At 39.0% G+C, this 17,609-nt stretch overlaps 1 protein-coding gene across 2 annotated transcripts in view; it reads right to left on the minus strand.

Annotated features, from left to right (window-relative positions):
* Positions 1-17,609, minus strand: part of MTR (5-methyltetrahydrofolate-homocysteine methyltransferase) — a 51,784-nt gene that overhangs the window by 24,175 nt on the left and 10,000 nt on the right. The window contains exons 5-17 of one of the 2 annotated variants that reach the window (XM_041485501.1): positions 16,549-16,641; positions 16,349-16,455; positions 15,004-15,063; positions 11,757-11,851; positions 7,963-8,063; positions 7,554-7,615; positions 6,767-6,834; positions 5,507-5,583; positions 4,296-4,408; positions 2,849-2,989; positions 1,994-2,179; positions 1,229-1,408; positions 86-202 (exon numbers count right to left, since the gene is read on the minus strand). In XM_041485501.1, coding sequence (XP_041341435.1) covers positions 86-202; positions 1,229-1,408; positions 1,994-2,179; positions 2,849-2,989; positions 4,296-4,408; positions 5,507-5,583; positions 6,767-6,834; positions 7,554-7,615; positions 7,963-8,063; positions 11,757-11,851; positions 15,004-15,063; positions 16,349-16,455; positions 16,549-16,641 — 1,400 coding nt within the window. Of the gene's footprint in view, positions 1-85; positions 203-1,228; positions 1,409-1,993; positions 2,180-2,848; positions 2,990-4,295; positions 4,409-5,506; positions 5,584-6,766; positions 6,835-7,553; positions 7,616-7,962; positions 8,064-8,176; positions 8,380-11,756; positions 11,852-15,003; positions 15,064-16,348; positions 16,456-16,548; positions 16,642-17,609 lie in introns of those variants that run through there. The other variant, XM_041485502.1, reaches the window with a different exon arrangement.

Genomic DNA, 17,609 nt, shown 5'->3' on the forward strand with positions numbered 1-17,609 from the left:
TACAGAATCCTCCAGACAAGGCTGTCAGACATAGCACTGCACATCTGCCAAGTGCAAACATATGGAAGCCAAAAGCACATCATACCTTAATCGCGTGGTAAAGGAACACTCCATGCATTGCTTCTCGAATGGCATCCATTCCTCGAAAGGAGAAGGACAGATTGGAAAGACCTCCACTTATCCTCGCTCCTGGCAGTGTTTCCTATAGGAGTTGCACACAGATTTTTAGAAAAGTGCTTTCCAAAAAGGAAATGTAAGTAAAGCATTCAGTTCATAAAACAGCTGGCCCCTGAGCTCGGTGCATTGGCTATGCACCCTTTCTCTTTTCCCTGTTCCAGATCCTTCTAGTCACTCAAATTCACTAGAACATTAATCAGCATTTATGAATAAAAATCAATTCAAATCTGCAGGAAAATTTAAAAGTAAAGGAAAGATCCAGCAGCTACTGTGGTTTCCATTGTCACAGGTGCTATTCTGAACACATCAATTCTCCCACTGCAGCATTCTGTATTTTCTCCATGCAAACCTACTTTTGGCTCTTCCTGTCCTCACTCCTCTGGAAACAGGAGCAGCCAGTCTGCCTGCTTGCATGTCTCAGGAGCAGGCTGCAGCTGAGCAGCTGAACTCAAGGGTGCAGCCCTACTTCCAGGAGCCCTGTGGTGACAAAGCAGCCTGTGGGGTGTTCAGCCCCAGACAGCTACTGACAGAGCATCTCCACATCTATCAGGGTGTCTTGTGAAACACAACAGTGTGGTTTCCTTGGCTGTATGCAGGTGATGTTCCTCCTGCTATACTTCTTTACACTTATTTTGGCTACATAAAAAGTCAGGTTGCCAAACAAATGCCTTCCACAGAAGAATGAATTTTAATGAAAAAAACCACTTTTCGCACACCTTCAATGAAGTCCTTTTAGCTTGCACACAAATGTGATCATTATCTCATTTAATTAAGGCATTTTAATTAAATTAAGGCATTAATATTTACAGTACAGAAAATGGATTGAAATACATTTCTAGAACTATCTGAAGTTGTTCTGCTGGAAATACAGCAATATTGGGGAATGTTTGGACTTCAGTAGAGCAGGCTAAAATGTGTAACATTTTCAGCAGTGTTTTGTTGTTGTTGTTGTTGTTTGAAGGGGGTGGGGTGCTTTTTCTGTTTTATGGGGGTTTATGGTTTTAAGTCATCTCAGCAATATACTTCAAGTTAAAATAGCCTTACAACTCACTTTTATGGTTTTAGTAGCATTGATAAAATTTATGGCATAAAGATTATGTTCTTCCATTCCAGTTCCTATGGTCAAAATATTAGGGTCAAATATTATATCATTCGGATTGAAGTGCACTTTTTCCACAAGGAGATGATAAGCTCTGGAACAGACTGCAATCTTGGTTTCTGTTTCTGTTGCCTAGTGAAGAAAAAGAATTCTGATATGAAACTTATAGACCACACAAAAAATAAACTCCCCAGAAATCATTTACAGCTCTAATGATTCAAGACTGAGAATGTGAACATCACAAATATTAGAAAAGGATTATACGTAAGAATATTGTATTTGAAATATCATCACCCCTATACCTGGAGTTTTCACTCAACTTATAAAAAGCAATCCCACTGCCAATGTTTCATCATCCTATGCAAAGCTTAATATGTGATTTTCGACATAACTAAATTAATTCACAAAGATTTCACTCTCATGAGAAACAGCTTCTGAACTAAAAATATCTTTTATGAAGGAACAGTTCAGCATGTCTGAATAGCAGGAGACTCTTGAACTAACAGAGCTTCACTTAGATAGTACATGGATTCTTCAAACACTTGAGCAGCATAAGAAATACAAATCAGGGTCAAAACTAAGATCATAACTGCTAAGGTTATACAGAACTTCTCTAAATCAACTGTGTCAATGAAACAAAACAACTTTGTCTTGAAAAAAAGGAAGAAAGCCTTACACTTCAGAAGAAAAACACCTCTCCTTTAAAGTGACACTCACCTGCCCCACTTCATCAAAAGCCATAACAACGACAGCAGCTCCATACAATTTAATTTTCCTCGCTTTCTCCAAAAAGTCTTCCTCACCTTCCTTTAGACTGATGCTGTTTACAATGCATTTCCCTTGGCAACATTTCAAACCTGCTTCAATCACTGAAAAATTTGAGGAGTCTATGCATAACGGCACCTGGAAATAATAGAGAAGTAAGACAGAAGAACACACAGAAGTTATGAATTACAGTTCTATGTGCTGTTTGTCCATTTGGACATAAAAAAGCACACAACTTTAATCAGTATTTATGAATAAATGTTTCCACATGATATTCAGAGATTCACTTTGCTTTAAATGCAAAACTCAGAGCAAATTTATTTCAAGAGCTTCCATGGCAGCTCCATCATATATCATACAGAGATCGCTACTTCTCCCTGTAGTATCTTGTGATTCTGATTGAGATACTCATTTTTAGAGAAAATGAGTATTTAGAAAATGAGTATCTAAATCACATTGCAGAACTATTTTTTTAAAGCCATTCTATATCCATAGCAATTTTAAGGTTTGTGGAAAGCAATACCATTAACCACTGCTAACATATACATTATGGCTTATAACTGCTCCAGAATGAACGTGCATTCAGCTTTTCTAGCCAGTGAAAAGGACTGGCATATATTTATGTGAAAACAGACAGAAAAGCCTCTGTTTCCCCCAGAGGCCTTCCCTATTACAGGGTCACTTCCTCTCAGGGACAATTACATCTGCCTAAGCACATAAACTGCTTTTTAAATGAAACAGTATCAATATCTTCTGCATGCAATTTACAAGTCAGTAACATGTTCTTTATTGTGACTCAATTACAACCTTTGCAATATCAGGTTCCGAAGAAATCAAGTTACAAAATCTGGTCATTGCAGTGGGGCCATCCAACATCCCATCATCCATATTTATGTCAAGAATCTGGGCCCCCATCTCAACTTGCAACTTTGCTACACTCAGGGCTTCCTAAAGAAGAAAGTCAAAAACCAAAACAACATTGAGAAGAAAAAAATCCTAGTTATTCTCAAGATAACATTTCATTTCTCCAATTAAGCATGCAGTCAAAAATTTAAAAATTTGTAAGACATCCTATAAGAAAATAAGGAAATGGTCTGTAATGTACAACAATTAAAAAACGTTGCTGATATGGAACAACCTATAATTAATTCGTTTACAGAACATGACATCAGACACCTGATGTGCTGGTAGCATCACTGACTGTAGAAAGCTGGTCATACGCTCAACTGAATAATTTAAGATTCGCATGGTAACAAGGACTTGTGACTGCACATTACAGGAAAATACAGTCTCTGTGATGGTACGCAATAAGGGCCTTGCATTACAAGCTCTGGTGTTTTGTAGAAGGATACTTAATTTTTAAACGCTGTTCAACATTTTTGCAAGCTGTAGAATAATCACAAGTGCTAAGAAGGAAAACTAAAGCTCTTTCCCCAGCCTACATAAATATCTGAACACTTTCTCTTTTCTATCCTTCCACAGTCCCTAACAACCTCTGTTTAAAGATCTCTTCATTTAATAGGCCTAACCTGCTTCATGACTTCTACGAGCCTAAGAGTCAGACTTCCAAAAACACCAACTAAGCCTTTCATTCTTATTCAAGGTAACATCAGAGTATATTCTGGGAAACATTCTCGGCTCCAAAGTCCCTCTGCTATTTATTTCAATGTTACAGCATCAATTCACACCAATAAAGAATGAGTCTTCCAGCCTCTTCATTTCTGCCCTGCAGTAGTTTCAAGAAAGCAATTACCTTCTAAGCATCTTTTTCTGTACCAATGCTCATGTAGCATGTTGGAGGCAGAGATCAAAGTAAGTAGCAATTAGATGTAATTATAATCATAATCTATCCCAAATCAGCTGTACCTCATAACTTGAAAGAAGGGATTACACCCACCTTCTTTCCCCTCTTCTCTGTAAATCAACCCCTAGATGCAGCACAGACCAGGACATTTTCTAAACCATTACCAGCTGTATAACTAAATTAAAAATTAAAAGTTTCCTGTAGCACTCGTCAAAAAAAAAAAAAAAAGTCCTTGTAAAGCCCTTCTCACAAAGTTAATAGTAGCTGGCAAGCAGAGAAACAAACAACAGTGAAAAAATAAATTCTCCACATTTTCTTACTTTTGTATCTGGTGTAAAATAGTGCTTTGTGCCAGCAACACAAATAGTAATAGTGTAATGAAGCAATAGAAAATCAGAGCATCAGCTATAAAGATTATTATTCATATGAGATTAATGTTAATATGTATACTTCATAGTTGCCTGCCATGATGAGTTTAGCAAACTTCCGTGATCCTGCAACATTGCAACGTTCACCAATATTAACGAAGTTGGTGTATGGCCCAATCCTGAATGGCTCCAGACCTTAAAAAGATATTTTTGAACATATTTGTTAAAACAGAAAAGAAAACACTGCGTAAGAAAGACAAAATCACTTTTCTGAGCTGTAAAATAAAACTCTCTCTCTCTCTCTCTCTGCGAATAGTGATTTTTCAGTACCTCAGTGCTCTAATGAGTAACTAGCAAAACACTGTAATGAAACAGCTGCCAATACATACACCAAATCTTTCTGGTCTTCCTCAATGACAATCAATAATTTACCTGACCCACAAAAAATAACAACCAACTTTTCCAATACAGAAGTTAAGCTATGACTCTGGACATCTGTGTGTATGTCCTCTCAACTTTCAACTATTTTACCTCTACCCCTGAGAGAAGCAACAGCCCACTGAATTGACTGACCAACAAGGGCAGCTCATAACCACACACCCTAGTTCAGAGAAACAAGGCCAGTTGGGCCCTTGGGTAGCAGGCAATGCAGAGGCAAACAAACTCTACAGCAGAACCAAATAAGCTAAGGCATGACATCACAGGCCAACCATTATGTATTTTATTTATGCTAAACTGATTTGACCTGAGGTTAAAATGCCAGACTGAAAAGATGGTACTGTTTTACTCAGATACACGGCTCAAAGGCTTAAAAGAATGCCTAAAGTGTGGAACACACAGATCTAGACTTTGTTAAAACAAAACATGTTCTAGACCTGGATGTATTGCTAGAACACAGTCTCAGCATCTGAGGTGAGACAGGGCAGCCCCACACAGCTGGTGTACAAGGATCTCATTCCAGCCCTATCAATAACTGTAGCCAAATTACCTGGTCTCTCTGTGTTTGTCCCTCCCTGTTGTAAAGTGAAGACAAAGATACTCATTCACCATTACAACACGTCTGAGACTTGCAGAGTAAATATACTGGTTTATGTTATACAAGACGGCAGCTAAAATGTTCTACTACTCCTTTAGCCAAAACAGTAAGACTTAGATGTGATTACACATTCATAAGCTTGCTGGAGTCAGGTAGAACCAGACATTCACAACATTGTTCTGGTCAGCAGAAAACGGCCAATAAATTTATAAAGGAAATTTGTATTAGTCATGAAACTAAACTGTTACACACTTTACCTGACAGCAGCATGTATCCTTGAGAGAGAGAAGGTGGAACACGAGGCTTACAGAATTTCACAGCTTCGGCAATTTTTCTGAGTTACAGAAATAAGAGAGTTTTCAATTAAAATTAAATTACTCCAGACAAGACTCAAACAGCATATATACTAGACATATAGCTACATTTCCAATTTAGCCCTGTAGAGACAAGACTAATTACGTAGTTTCACTTTGTGAGGCCAAAGGCAAAAACATACTCCCAGAAGATTCTAACATAGCTATTTGCAGGAAATATACAATGCTGAAGGTTTTTAAAGTACAGAATGATATACAACGGGACACTTGAAGGATTTCAGAATCAGTGCTCAACCACACTGACTCTTACCATATTAATGACTTGCTGAGCTGAGCAACTGCTAATGACTGAAATACCAAAACCAACCAACCCAAAAAAAAGCCCAAAAAATCCCAAGCAAACAAAACAAACAAAAACAAGTGCAAACAAAACCCCAACAAGAAACAAAACCCAAACAAACAATCACCCTCCACAAAAAAAAAAAACAAAAGCAAAAAACCCAAGGGACGAACATTGCTCCGTACTGAGACACATTTCTCAGATGCCAGGATGACTCATGCTGTTCACATTCATTTTCTCTCCACATTACTCAGGACTGACACACACTGTCCTCTACATGTTTACATGTCACCTCTTCCCAGTTTACATGAGGGTAAAAATTAATCATAACAGCCCTGTCTTTTTCGAGTTTAAGTAAAAAAGAAGGCCTTCCCACTGACCTACTTGCAGTGACAAAGACATTAAATGCTCCTTCTGACTAGCTAGGACCAGCAGTCTGTACTGCATTCATAGAACTTCTGTTTAGGAATTTCCCCAACAAACACACACACATCCCTTCCTTCCATCTACCATCAAAGGAAACCTTAAGTTTCACCTTGTGGCTAAGATTGCAAAAAAAGAGAAAGAAGATACAGCACAATAAAGGAAAGAATGAGAAGTCTATTCTATTCACCAATAGAGAGGGAGAAGTAATTCCAGAACAATTTTAGATGACCAAACCAAAGAGGTTTAATCCTTGTCTGAACCACACCTCAACTCATTCTTCATTATACAAACAGGTTGCTCCTACTTCATATATTGCTGCTATTGGCATACAAGTGATCCACCTTTTCAGGAAACTCTAAGACATGCCACGAAATATTGTGCCAGAGAAGCAGCACATAAATTTACTTTGCAGTCCAGAGCTGTAGCACATGAAGTACCTGATATGTGCTGGTGTGGTACCACAGCAACCTCCAACTATGTTGACCAAACCATCCAAAGCAAAATTCTGCAAGAGGAAGGAACGTTTTGTTCAGAGTTATTAAAGCTATGTTATATATACATTTATTTATTTGTTTTTCTCCATATGTAAAGCAATTCAGAGTGCTCAGAAGAAAAACACTAAATTAAAAAAACAATTTGCACTACATCGTCTCTTTAGGATTTGTTTTGAGATTGGATTCCCAAGGCCAACCAGCAATTTCAACAGACAGTTTCAAGAGACTACATTTGAAACTGGCCTATTTTATACTGTGCTCTTGCTGACACACTGCAGCTTCAGACACACACTTCTGTCTTGCACAGATCCAGTGGCATGGGGAAGGACACTCTGCACTGGAACTCCCCCAACAGCAGCTCCTGTACACACAGTTCTGTAAAATTGTGCCAAGTTCATAAACACCACTCAGCTTTTTGAACAATTCCCAAATATAACAGTAAGAACACAGGAGTGCAATGAATAACATGCACAGATCAAGCAGCAGGAAACCTTAGCTTAGAACATAAAAGTAATTAAGGTTTTCAGTTTCCTAAGTAGTTTTCCTAGTGTGATACTTCAAATCACCATCATTGAGCAAATTGTCTATAAACAATCCAAATGACATCCATAGCTATCTGAAGGAAAAAAAAATCCAACCCCAATATTGTAACAAGTATGCACAGGATACAAGCAGAATTCTTGTCTACTAGTACATTAGACGTGACATAATCAGAAGAAGTATTTTTTACCTTTATATGCTTGGCAGTCACTTCTGGAGTTTCATCATAACCACCAAAAGTATTGGGAAGACCTTAAAACATAATTTGTTTTTAGTATTACAATTTTTTTAAAGTCCAAAAGAACAGAACTAAATTCTATAAAAGGCACATTTAAAACATCTACAATTGTATGAGGACTAAAATGCCTCATCACCCTTGCAATCACTACTCAGCAGATTATTAATTATGCAAGAAAGCATTCTGGATTCATTGTCACAGAACTAACCACAGTTACTTTCAGTAGTTTAAAATATTCCTACTCTCTTTTTAATAGTGAAAGCAATCATCTTTTGAAACTACTTTATTACTGCTAACAAGATGGAAAAGGTTAGCTACATTTCATGTGCCTGTAAGCATAGGAACATGGGCACCAACACACCTGCGTTGGGGTAACAGATGATGTAGGCGGTTGTACATTTTCCAATTGTTTCAATGAATGGACGCATTTCAACTGCCCCTAAAGCACAATTTAAGCCAATACTGGAAAATAAATTTTAAAAAATTATGTTGAAGTAAAAACACCTTTTATACACAGAACAGATGAATGTTAGTGCTGGCAACTGCTAACTTCCACAATCTAAAACAAAACCAACCTGATCTCCAATTTCTTAATCATCATCATCAATACAGCATGACTGTGCAAAAGGAGAACCCTCAGATGGAAGAAAAGCACGAGAGGGAAGGGGGCTGGGCTGAATTTGACTAGGAACAATAAATCAAGATTTCATTTCAAAATCCAGGAGGAAAGTGGCAGCATTTTGACAGCAACTGCAGCAACACGATGGCTCTGTGTTTTCTAGGTAAGAGAGAGAACAAGTGGAATGAGAATGGCAGATGGGAAAGAAGTCTTGTGCTACAAGAAAAGGTATGAAAAAAGGTTGAAAAGGCAAGACCTGCTTCAAGCTGCTAACTCATCATTTCCTTTACAAATTATACATAAATTCTGTCAACTTTGGAAGAGAGCAAGTGCCTCCCCCAAGAAGCCTCATGGCAGCACTAAGCTTGGGCAACTGAATCTGCTACATCTTACTAACCAAGACAGGACTACAGCAGAAGAATTTTTCCATTAATAAGTTTCTAAACAATTTTACCAGTATATGAGACATAATAATATTTTCTTTCATTCAATGACAGATACATAAATGAGATTTGCACTCAAAATATCTCCATTTGTATTAAATACAGAAATTTCTCTTGCAGAAAGTATGTAAGATATCTTTTACCTATTTCCTCGTCTTTCTGCACCATTCTAGAAAACCCCTTGTGAGTACTGCAGAACTCAGAAGGTGTTCATAGAGCTGCTGGAAGAGGAAGATGTAAAAAAGCTTTCTCCTCTCCTGGAATAACAGTCTCAGGGAGGATGCAAGCTAACCCACTGAAACAGGAATGCATAACAGCCCCATCTTCCACCTGACCGAGCTCCACAGCCAGCCGAGCTAATTAAGTGCTTGTATGCACACTTAGTTTCACACAACTCTAAAGCAGAAAAGCCCTGCACGGGACTGGGAGCCTAAAATGGTTTTTGACTTTTCTCCTGTTTCCAAGGAGTAGGCAGAGCATTGGTAACTCCATAAGTAGCAGCAATTGTAGTCAGATTTACTTGTTGAACAGCATGAAAAATTGTTGAAATCTGAGGGGCTCACAGCAACATCCAAACCAAGGATCTTGAATATCACAGTAACAGATGAAAATCAAATAAAACACAAACCCCTTCTCCCAATAACTTAGGGACGAGACAGTAAGGGTTTGGTTGTTTTTTTGATTTGGTTTGGTGTTTGAGGGGGGAGGGTATATGTTTTTTTAAACAGCAACCTCTACCTTCAAAGTGCTTTCTCTAATACATCTTATACTAGCCAGAAAGTTTTGAAAATAACCTTTTTTTTCCTCACTTCAGGATTTGATGTTTACATATCTTTAAATCCATCATACAGATTCCCTGGGTACAAACAGCAAGCTCAACGAATACACAATTCATTACAGCAATGAGGTTCTGGAATTCATTTCAAAGTATGGGCTCCCCCACCCTCAAGATTTTCAAAGCAAAACAAGTCCAGAACAGTTAGCAAGACTGACCTTATCAAATGCAGACAAATGCAGTGTATTTCCTACTCTTAAATCACTCAATTTACTAGCTTCCAGCTCATACTCCCCACACTCCAAACTGCCTGAATTATTACCCATTACAGGGGTTGCTGACAAGTATATTCACGAGCATGACACAATCCAAGCATTACTGGTCTCAGAACCGTACCAAAGACATGCACATTCAGTCAGAAACAAAAAGTAGTTTCCGTGACCAGTATCATCTCCTCACAGCATACACCATGCAAGAAAATATTTGAGAAAAGCAAACTGTTAACCATGCCTTAAAAGCCAGCAGCCTTGAGCCAAATAGCTGACATTCTGTCACTGCTACCCTAGTGTAATAACCACCACACACCCATCTTAAACATCCCCCCCCCGCTCTTGCTCATTTCTCCACAGCAGTCATACATAAATTCCTGTGAAAGATAAGGCTGCAGATGACCCTTGGGACCAGAACAAAATCCACATTACGGTCCAAAACTCAGTGTATGTCTTCTTAATGCTGCCACAGTAGAAACAATCATAGGATCTGAAACAACACATCTGAGCATCTTTCATGGCAAACAGCTTGACACATGTCTTTCAGCACTTATTAAGTACAGTTCATGAGTTTCTCAGCTACCACTTCCCTCATCCAGACACAAAGCACACACTTCTAAGGGTGGGGTCCAAACCAAACTGAATTAAGGATGACATATCACCCTAATCAGGGCATACACAACCCAAACAGAAACACATGAACATGTGTAACACGATTCCTAGGATTAATCAGCTTTTTCACAACCCTAAAGCCACTCTGCACCAATTTGGCCACAGAAGCAATATTAAACGCAATCTGTTCCAACCACTAAAACCCTTCTGCTACAGTGCCGTATAGCAGCCTTTTCACAAAGGCCTTTTCACAAAGGAGAAACAGGCCCTAAACACTGAGACCCATAAGACAGCTTTTATGAAATATGCTTTAATAAATTCTTGATTTCTGCTCCAGTGCCCTTCTCTTCTCTCTTCTTCAGAAGCAAGAAAGTTAGAGCAAAATTATCTGAGACAGACTCATGCCAAATATGGATCACAAGGCCGTGATGCTGAGGGAAGAAGTCAACTACCACCCTGTTCCAAGAGGCTCCATATGTTACTTCTGAAACACCGTCTGGTCTGGGAAAGTGGAGCCTCAAGGGCAGTCAGGAAAACTGTGAATGCAGTCTTCTGCTTCTGCATCACTGAGATGACAGATTGCGTGGTTTAGCTGAAATTTTGTTGTAAAAACAAACAATGGCTCATCATAATGTGCATGATGTGCACTACTAACAGTGAACTAAGTGCTTTCAATTAGAATATTCTAAGAAAAAACTATCTATTTCTGGTGTAAGCTTTTGTGTGAAGAGAACCAACCTGAGAGTGAAAAAGGGCAAAGAGGGAAGAGAAGACAAGGAGGTAGAACAGGGTAAAGAAACACAGAACAATAGATAACCAGGGGAAGGTACAAAAATGCACATGCAAAACCTTGCACAATGACCAAATCTGACACATTATCCATTTGCACAGATCTTAACCTCATATTTATTTGAACTTTTCTGCCTGGAGAGAAAATAATTAAAGTAAATGGAGGCATCAGCAGCTCTCAAACAACCACGCACATCCTTGAGAAATCACTCAGGGCACATTATTCTAAGAATTCAGTAAAAAGAGCAAGAGTATTTTATGCTTTGTTCTTTCAAGACACCCTAAAACACTCTCAGATGGCACTGCTTCCCTCTAAGAGATAAAAGTCCTGCCTGTACCAGGGATTGGCTACTTGCACAGCCCAAGACAGTAGGAGATGGCAAACTACAGTTTCAGATTTTGACCTAATTGTGATTTCAGTGTAAACACAAAGCCCCAGAATATTTAAAGCAATTAATTAAAAATTCAGCTTTCTTTGGAAACATAATTTCTGTTGAGGGAATGATAAAAAAACACGTTAGCAATGCACATGATTACATATGATTACAATTTGTATAGCTTCCATTTAGCTGCAAGCAAGGGTTAAAATAGAAAATAATCTAAATCCATAAATAATTAACTAAGAGAATGAATGATACATTTCCTTACCAAAGTGGCTTACTGTGGGAAACACTAATGACAAATGCCTCTCCTGTCTGGCCAGAGAGGGTACGCCCACTCTTATCCACAATAGTTCCAGAAACCTAAATATCAATTGAACACAGAGAAAGGAGAATTAAATGCACATCAGAATGGAAAATTAAAAAGGATGAACTGCTGTAACTCAAAGTAGAGAGACCTGTGCTCCACTCAAAGTGATGAAGCACAACTCAAACAGAAAAATTAAACCTTTTTCACCATATAAATGTTTAAATATTTTTCTAGGAGAAAGAAGACTGGTTAAAGGTTTTTGTCTTTCCCTCTCTCCCCTCTCTCAGTCAAGGTGTTAAGTTAGAAATGTAGTTAGCAAAGATCATATACTGTGATTACAGCTTAACAAGAAAATGAATCAATACCAGGTGGGGATAACTGAAACAAGGCTGGGAATGACAGGTGATATATGAAGTATTGTAAGAGTGCATGAGCCATAAATACCACTGACTTCTAAGAATGACAGGAGGTTTGGACTGTGACCAGCAAATCAAGGAGCCTTGCCAACCTGACACAGGTGAAGACTTTTCCATGAGGAAGGCATCTTACTTCCTCCCCAGAAGCCCACCGACCCAATTAAAGAGGACAATTGCGCAGCCATAATGGATATTCAGCTGATTATAACAGGAAGCGGGCAGGTAATTATTATGTATTTATGCGTCCTTAGAAACCACTCGGATATGTAAAACCTTTTCTGTATAAAGAGAGAGCAGGAGCTTCCAACTCCTCATGCACCTCTTTGGAAAAGATTCCACATGCATCCAGAGCTGTACAAAGTTGGAGAGTTTTTCTGTCCATACTTCACCTCCTCAGAGGGGAAGAAAGAAAACAAAAGAAAAGAAAAGGGAGAAAACTACTCTGAACCATCCAGCAGCCAGGTAGCATGAGTACCATTGTATCATTCTGATGACAGCCTCGGAACCAATCCACAGGAGTTTTTTGTTTGGCAGCTCTCAGTAGTCACCTCCTCACATCCCCATTTCAGTTATTTCAGGTCTCATGAATGCTATTAAGTTGTTTGGTGGTGGTTGGTGGGAGAGGTGGGTCTGACCTTAACAAGTTACTCCTTTCGCCACAAGGGAACAACAAATGTTGCAACTTAGTAGTGAAAGTGTAAGTTTTAACCTGTATAATCACACTTCTTCAGCAGTAAGCAGAGAGATGTGCAAATAATATCTTGACCCTAACTAACTATGAAGTCAAGAATTTGGGAGGCATCTGGATGAGCCAGGAAAGGCTCCTCAGTTGTCCTGGTTCTGGCCAGGATAAGGTTAATTCTTTCAGAAGCCAAGAGGGGACATGGCTAGGACAACAGAGGTTATACCACATCATTGCCAGGTATGGGAGAAGTGTGACTCTCCAGTGAGAAGGGGTTCCTTCCAGTGGGACAGAGTGGTGGGGTAACACCAGCTCTGAGCCAGTTCTGAGCTGGAGATTTGGGAGACGCCGGTCCCAAGCCAGAGGGAGCAGTCAGGGTGGCGTGGCTGCAGTCAGGTTGAGCTCCATGGTGAGCATCTTTGCATGTGAGTCACTCACTCTTTTATACAGTTTTGTTATTGATGTTGTTGCTGTTACTGTTCCTTTTCTTACTGCGGTTTCCAGTAAACTGTTCGTACCCCAACCCCTGATCTCTGCCTTTTGGGCTTCCAATTCTCCTCTCCCTCCTGCCACAGGGACAGAGAGAGGGGAAGAAAGTGGAGGAGCAAAAAATGTGGCGCATGATTCGGACAATCTCAGTGATGGCACTAATTTGCAGAGTACCATTCCTACACCACAAGACCAGGTCTACAAGCCTTTTTTTCCAGAAGATGGAATGGGTTTAGAAGACTCCATGTGAAAGTAAATCCACTCCAAAGCATGCTTTCATACCGATGCCACTTCCCACCTTCAAAGTACTCAGTCAAGAAAGGTGATTGGAATCTCAGAAAGCTGTGTTAAGGGTTGTAACTTCTCAGCATAACTAAAAAGGGAACAAAGCAAAAGGAACCAGGCTCAAGGACCACTGTTCAGGGCAATGAAAAAGCCAACTCAGAAAACTCCCTCTGTTAACTGACCAAGTACAAAGTTGTGAACACAGAAGGTCTACACAATGACACCTCCAAACCAGTCTTTGCTGTTCTAGAAGCTAAACTAAGTAACAAAAGAGACTTTTATGAATGCAGTTTCCAAGCTCACTAGCAGTGAAGCAAAACATCAGAGACTACAAAGAAAAAAATGGAAAAGGCAGAGAACATCACTAGACTATCACACAATCCCTGACGTCTGCACTTTGAATGCTGTGTTACATTGTCATTCTACTCTGACTTGAGGAAGCAGAAAACAAAAATGGGACAATAATCTAAGAATCAAATAGAACAGCTAAATAGAAGTGGAATAATCAGGCAGAAAAAAAGATGACTAAAGGAGGTTCTCACAAAGGACTACAAATGCCATGACTATGCAGCAAAGAGAACGTAGAACAGCTGCTCATTATCATACTCAAGAGATAAATGGCAAGACACAATAGAAGTTATGAGGTGGACAGGCCAAAAGTAAGCAAACTTTCAAACTAGCACATTCATAAGCTGGGCAAGTTACTGGCAGATTATTTTGTAGATGCCTGGGTCCCACATAGGTTTGAACACAGATGCAAGGAAGAAGTAAATGCACCCAACAAAAGCCTACAAAGAGACACCAACTGCAAATGAAAAAGCCTAGACTGCAAACTGTAGAAAACTGGAAGAATACACCAGAATGTTGAAAACAATCTTACTCATTTTCTGTATTTCTTTTAGTGCATCCATGAGCAGCAACTATCAGAAAAGAATATGGAGTAAAACAAATTTTTCTGACTTCAAATGGCCACTCATTCTACTTGAAAATATGTCAGAATTTGCTTAATTTCCTCCTTGAAGCACTGGTTCCTATTGCCCTCAAGACAGCAAGCCTGAAAAAAACCCATGATTAGACCTTTTCTTGTGGAAATACACAGAATGAATACACACTGGAATAAAGTCATTCCCTAGACTATGGTGTGATCTGCTGAACAGAGCTATCCAAGGCTGATTTGACAAAACTGTAAGAGGTTTTACTTTCACAATCATGTGGAAAAAAGTACATTTCCAATAAACTCATTTCCTTCATTTCAAAGCACTTTAATCAACTGCCATCTCAGCTAGTTCACAAATGAAGCTTAAGGATATGTAAAATATTGAAATATACTTACAAATATGGGTCGGGAAGCATACTCTTCCTCAAACAACATCTGGAGTGCAAAAAGAGCTGCCTACAGAAGAATATGTTGCAAAACATTAATGATGCTTTGAGAGTTCTTCAGATTGTTCATTTATTTTTGTTTCTATGGGCTTGATGCCCTTTTTATTTATTTATTTATTCTATGGCTGTTTACGCAACTTGCTAGCTCATATTGCCTGCCAGAACTTACTATACTCAGGAAGTTTTACCCTTACCCCCAGCATCTTCCAGATGTTCCAAAACAGGTTTTGGTAACAAGTAGAAAGAAAGTATCACAGGGAAACCAAATAAGACCAAGACTACCCTGAAACCCAAATCACATCAGCACGTGGTTCTCCCTCATATCTGCAGCACAATCCCCATCCCAAATATGGCTGTACCTAACTCTTCCCAGTACACATCCACTGCTCTTGAGTCTGTTTAGACACGTAGTTTCCAAAGGGTTCCAACCACCACAAATTTTTACAGTAAGAACTGCAAATTACTCCTTCGAAGGTCTTGAAAATGTCCTCCCTCCTTACGGTAAGAAAGTGAACCCGTGAACGTGCCCTTAGCATTTTTTGAAGCCTATAGGCTCCTAGCCAAACCTCCATGATGACTGGACAGATCTGCAAATGCCAAGTGATGTCACTGCACACATTATTCAGCCTGTGGCAAAAATCTAAAGAAATACTGTGTACAGACTTTTCCACATAAAATCACAAGACAGTTTTAAGTACCCTAACAACTCCACCCACTGCACTGTGTATCTACAGAATACAGAAAGAGGTGTTAAAATCCCATGAATTGTGGCATATTTCAACATTTTATTCCTTTTATTTTACCCTTCTAATCTATTCCAAATTGTTCTTTCTTAAAACTGATGGCAGAGTTCCCTCCCAAAAGACACCTTTTAATAGAACTGCCTTACAAGCCTTCCCCTTATCTGAAACCAGATACACTGGACATTCCCTCTCATGTGGGCATCACAGCATCCCTTGGACAGACAGTGAAAATACAGTGAAAATACAGCTTACAGTGAAAAATACAATCAGAAGTATTCGGAGATGTGGAGCAATACAGTAGAGCTTCTGGGAATAAGAGGACAGCTGGCACAGGCAGCCAGAAAGATACAAATGGCACATATTAAGAGAAACCTTCTGGAAAAGGCTGATTAAAAACCATCTTCTCACATTCTACCCACTTGTTATCAACTGAAGAGTCTTTTCATGTATTTAGTAAACAGTAGCTGATAGCTCAAAGAATGTATCTTGAATTTCCTTGGGTAGTACACCAAATCACATTAGTGTGATGGGGTTTTTCCCCAGAAGTCTCACCTTAGCATTGGCAGTGTCAAATATGGTTTCCACCAGTAAGATGTCAACTCCTCCATCCAAAAGTCCTTTGGCTTGTTCTGTATAGGCTTCAACTAGTTCATCAAAAGCTGTAAAACAGGAATGATGTTAACTTCATCTGGAAAAAAAATCTTTCAAAACTATTGCCTAAGTCAAATAACTTGATGGTTATAAATACTTACTTATGTTCCTGTAATCTGGTCTCTCCACAGATGGTGACACAGAGAGTGTCCTGTTTGTTGGACCCATGGCTCCAGCAACATATCTCCTCATTCCTAGACCAAGACACAGAAGGGGAAAAAGACCCTAAACTATTTACCTCTGGCTTTACAGTGACAGTCAATGTAAAATACCTCTGAGGACACCAATACATGCATATCATTCAAGGATGAAGAACTATAAAACAGGAAACTCGTGTCTCAAATCTAGAGTTTAGTCAGCACAGGATCATCCAGCACAGCTGGCTTTTTTTATTTCAATCCAACAGGATGCTCAATGTATACTCACAGGACAGAATAACATTTCTGAAAAGGTCAGATATCTCAATTAACTTTTCTTCTAAGAATCATTTGTCTCTAACACAAGAAACTTCATTTAATTACTCTAAATGCACAGCATAGAACTATCCTGGCATTTTTCACTACGTAACCTTATTTGAATATTCTGGCATGAGTCATAAAAGCCCCACTTTTTAAAAGCACATTCCAAATCTTACTTTTTTATTGCATACTATGAATCACATCAGTAAGGTGCTATCTGAACAGCAGCAGCACTGTTAGCCTGAAATACAGTTTGATTGTAGAATACAAGCAGAAATGAGTCTTGAAAGACAGCATTGTCTACAGCATGTAAAGGAGCTCTAACCCTTCTCACATCATGCCTGGAAGGCATCTGTAGAAATGAAATGAAAATACTAAGATGATTCCATTAGTTGCCATATAAAGTTAAACCACTAGTCAAACACTAGGATTAACTGATAATCCACATTTATCTACAATCAGCTATCCTAGTTCTGGAGTACAAAGAGTTGTGCTGTACAAACCTAAGGAACTTCTAACAGTCCCTGCTGAATTTATTTTCTCTAAAACACATCTGAAGATGTGTATCACCTGCAGTCTACACCAGGCAGGCACAGGACAGGTGTGCTGAACACCTTAAGGACCAGATCCTTCACACATAATGAAATTAGTGTGATATAAATAGAGATATGAAATTGCTGTTACTGTGCGTAACTTAAAATGAT

This window comes from Pyrgilauda ruficollis, unplaced genomic scaffold (assembly GCF_017590135.1).
Source record: "Pyrgilauda ruficollis isolate IOZ18807 unplaced genomic scaffold, ASM1759013v1 scaffold70, whole genome shotgun sequence".
NCBI lineage: Eukaryota > Metazoa > Chordata > Aves > Passeriformes > Passeridae > Pyrgilauda > Pyrgilauda ruficollis.